This window comes from Lipotes vexillifer, unplaced genomic scaffold, assembly GCF_000442215.2.
Source record: "Lipotes vexillifer unplaced genomic scaffold, Lipotes_vexillifer_v1.1 scaffold76, whole genome shotgun sequence".
Taxonomy (NCBI): domain Eukaryota; kingdom Metazoa; phylum Chordata; class Mammalia; order Artiodactyla; family Lipotidae; genus Lipotes; species Lipotes vexillifer.
The window spans coordinates 2,872,053-2,873,140 of record NW_006773751.1 but is presented as its reverse complement, the minus strand read 5'-3'; the positions used below and the strand labels follow the sequence as shown (position 1 = coordinate 2,873,140).

At 64.7% G+C, this 1,088-nt stretch overlaps 1 protein-coding gene across 1 annotated transcript in view; it reads right to left on the bottom strand.

Annotated features, from left to right (window-relative positions):
- The window catches only part of ABL2 (ABL proto-oncogene 2, non-receptor tyrosine kinase), a 105,640-nt gene extending 105,436 nt beyond the window's left edge, over positions 1–204 (bottom strand). The window contains exon 1 of the mRNA XM_007448538.1: positions 48–204. Within this exon, the coding sequence (XP_007448600.1) occupies positions 48–204 (157 nt within the window). The remainder of the gene's footprint in view (positions 1–47) is intronic.
- Positions 205–1,088: the final 884 nt, after the last annotated feature.

Genomic DNA, 1,088 nt, shown 5'->3' with positions numbered 1-1,088 from the left:
CCTCCGGCCTCCCCCACGCCCTCACGCCGGCTCCCGGACACACTCACCGTGCTGGGTGAAGATATTGAAGCCGGCCTCTGCGGTGCGCCCCGCCAGGTCCCGCCTGCGGCTGGAGGGCCTGGCTGCGCTGCTGCCCCGGATCCCGCGGGGTTGAGACTGCTGAAGCCCCGGAGCCTCCCCGACGCGGCCCACCTGCTGCCCCATCCCTGCACTTGCGTACTCCCGCGCCCCAGCCGACCCGTGGTCACATTCCTCCTCGGCTCCGGCCTCGGGCTCCAGGCGCTTGCTCCGCCCTCTCCTTCCCAGTCGAGGCCCCGGCCCTGAGCGGTCCGGCCACCGGCGTCTCCCCACCCGACTCCTCACAGCAGCCGCCGCGCTGCCTCTCGACGCCTCACAGATTCTCCTTTTCCCTCCCCATTCCGCGGCTCCGCGCCCTCAACGCTGCTGCCGCCGCCGCCGCCGCCGCCATCTTTAAACCACCGAGCACTGGGAGAGCGTGGGACAGAGCGTCTCCCGCCCCCCACCCGACCAGTCACCTCCGCTACTCGGAGGGAGGGCTTCCCGGCGGCCCCGCCCCGCCCCGGCCCGGCCCCGGCCCGTCCGCGCGCCCCCTTCTCCTCGGAGGGTGGGTTCGCCCCCGTCCCCCGCAGCCCCCGTACCTACCTCACTGGGACGTCTGCCGCTGCTTCAGGTCTTTCGGCCCTTCGGTTCGTTCGCGGCACCTTGGCCTCCCACATCCGAATCCGCCTTAGCCCCCCCTTCCCACGTTCGTTTCTACATGCTACCGCCTTTTTTAGGGTTGCCGGTCTAAAGCCTTCCCTGTCCCACCTCCACCTGTCAAATCAATCAGTCGCGCTGAGCGCCCCAGGTGCACAGCTCGCTCTTTAGCACGCACAGTTGGGACAGAAAAGCACAAGGCGTTTGGTGCTTGCCATCCAGGTGAGGCTCCCTAAAATGCCCCGGAGAATTCCTTTAAATACCCTCGTCACCAAGCCGACCCAGTCAAAAGTAAATGATATAAAATTTACATGAAGATAATAAAAAGGTACATTATTTCATTGTAATTTTTTGAAACTATTTCATAATGT